General features: G+C 36.0%; 1 protein-coding gene across 1 annotated transcript; it reads left to right on the plus strand.

The window, feature by feature from the left end:
• Nucleotides 1–330: 330 nt before the first annotated feature.
• On the plus strand, nt 331–914 carry LOC117149328 (thyrostimulin alpha-2 subunit). The gene is made up of 2 exons (XM_033316766.1): nt 331–669; nt 728–914. The coding sequence occupies exons 1-2, from the start codon at nt 331–333 to the stop codon at nt 818–820; spliced, it is 432 nt and encodes a 143-aa protein (XP_033172657.1). The 3' UTR covers nt 821–914.
• Nucleotides 915–1,563: the final 649 nt, after the last annotated feature.

Raw genomic sequence — 1,563 nt, forward strand, 5'->3', positions numbered from 1 at the left:
CGTTTATACGGACAGACGAAGGGCTAGATCGACTCGGCTATATATTCGGAAACTGTTCCTTCTGCCTGTTACATACTTTTCAACGAATCTAGTGTACCCTCTAACTCTACGAGTAACATGTATAAAAATGGTTTGGTTTATAACCTAAGAAATATTTTTTTACATTTAATCGTTTGCATTATATCGTTTGCCCTAATAATATTATAGCGCTTTTCTAATTTTGTATGAATAATAAATTAAGTTGTTTTTCCCTCTCACCCTAATAGCCAACCCTATATTTAATTTGACTTCGTTTTAGTACGCAGGCGTCACGATACCGTGACACTTTAAATGCCAAAGCCTTGGCCAATCTCAACAGTTGCCGAGATGAGGTCGTCTCAACTGCTGGTGCTTGTTTGCTGCATTCCCTGGCTTTTGCTGTGTGATAGTAACTCAATGGGAAAGGACGCTTGGCTGCGTCCTGGGTGCCACAAAGTTGGAAATACTCGAAAAATTACTATACCTGATTGTGTCGAATTCACCATAACAACTAATGCGTGTCGCGGATTCTGTGAGTCCTTCTCGGTACCTTCAATTCCAATGATGGGTTCATCGCTTTCTGTTTTATTCAAACCCCCCAAACCAGTGGTGAGCGTTGGCCAATGCTGCAACATGATGAAATCGGAGGAGGTAGGTTCTGCCTTGAGATCCCTATTGAGTTTATATAGAATTTCTAAAATCGTTTCAGATACAACGACGTGTGCTATGTATTGAAGGAATACGAAATGTGACTTTTAATAGTGCATTGTCGTGTAGTTGTTATCACTGCAAAAAGGATTAGACGAGAGCAGAATAATATACCTGAACCATTTCTTAATAATCTTTTTATTTACGTTTTTAATTATAACATAATAACAAATATAAATAAGCAAGATAATGACTTATATAAGGGAACTCTGTAATTTGCTTCAGTCTCAAAAATCTGTTGAGCGATACACAACACAAATCTTTGATTTGCTTCGGACTATTTAATGTAGCCTTAAAACCAGCAATTGTGCGATAGTGTCATATTGGTCTGATCTTTGGTTTTTTTTTTGGTTTCTAAAGGCTTCATTCAAAAAAACCTTAAGAAACAAGTTTTTAACAACAGGCGGACTTATTCACAAGGCCTAATAACGAAATTATTATCGTTTATATGATAATTATTTATTTTTCAAGATTTCCAGTCAACGACAGGTAAAGTTGAATATCAGATAATTTTCCTTTGAGCTATAACAGTTTTATTTTTTTTTTTTTCATAATTTTTCTTTTAATATAGACTTTTATTGTTTTCAAGAGATTTCAATCGATTTTGTTTTATGGAAAATGCATGGGTTAAGAAAGCGATTAATGAGCGACTTAACTATAGAGGGAACAGCAGGTCGCTAAACCAAATGTGCAACCGCGAGTGTACAAGGGAGAGAGGGGGAGAGAGAGAGAGAGTTAGTTAAAGGGGCTATCTTAGATGGGACCATCTAAGCTTCTCTTTATAAATAATAAATAAAATTACCGCACATCAAGCTCCGCACAGTTAAATTGAGGCTT

Source organism: Drosophila mauritiana, unplaced genomic scaffold (assembly GCF_004382145.1).
Source record: "Drosophila mauritiana strain mau12 unplaced genomic scaffold, ASM438214v1 U_196, whole genome shotgun sequence".
NCBI lineage: Eukaryota > Metazoa > Arthropoda > Insecta > Diptera > Drosophilidae > Drosophila > Drosophila mauritiana.

Bases quoted from the DNA above. Each gene is read 5' to 3' on its own strand.
- LOC117149328 (XM_033316766.1), top strand. From the start codon at position 331: ATGCCAAAGCCTTGGCCAATCTCAACAGTTGCCGAGATGAGGTCGTCT. The intron at 670-727 runs GTAGGTTCTGCC...AAATCGTTTCAG, and splicing joins ACATGATGAAATCGGAGGAG to ATACAACGACGTGTGCTATG.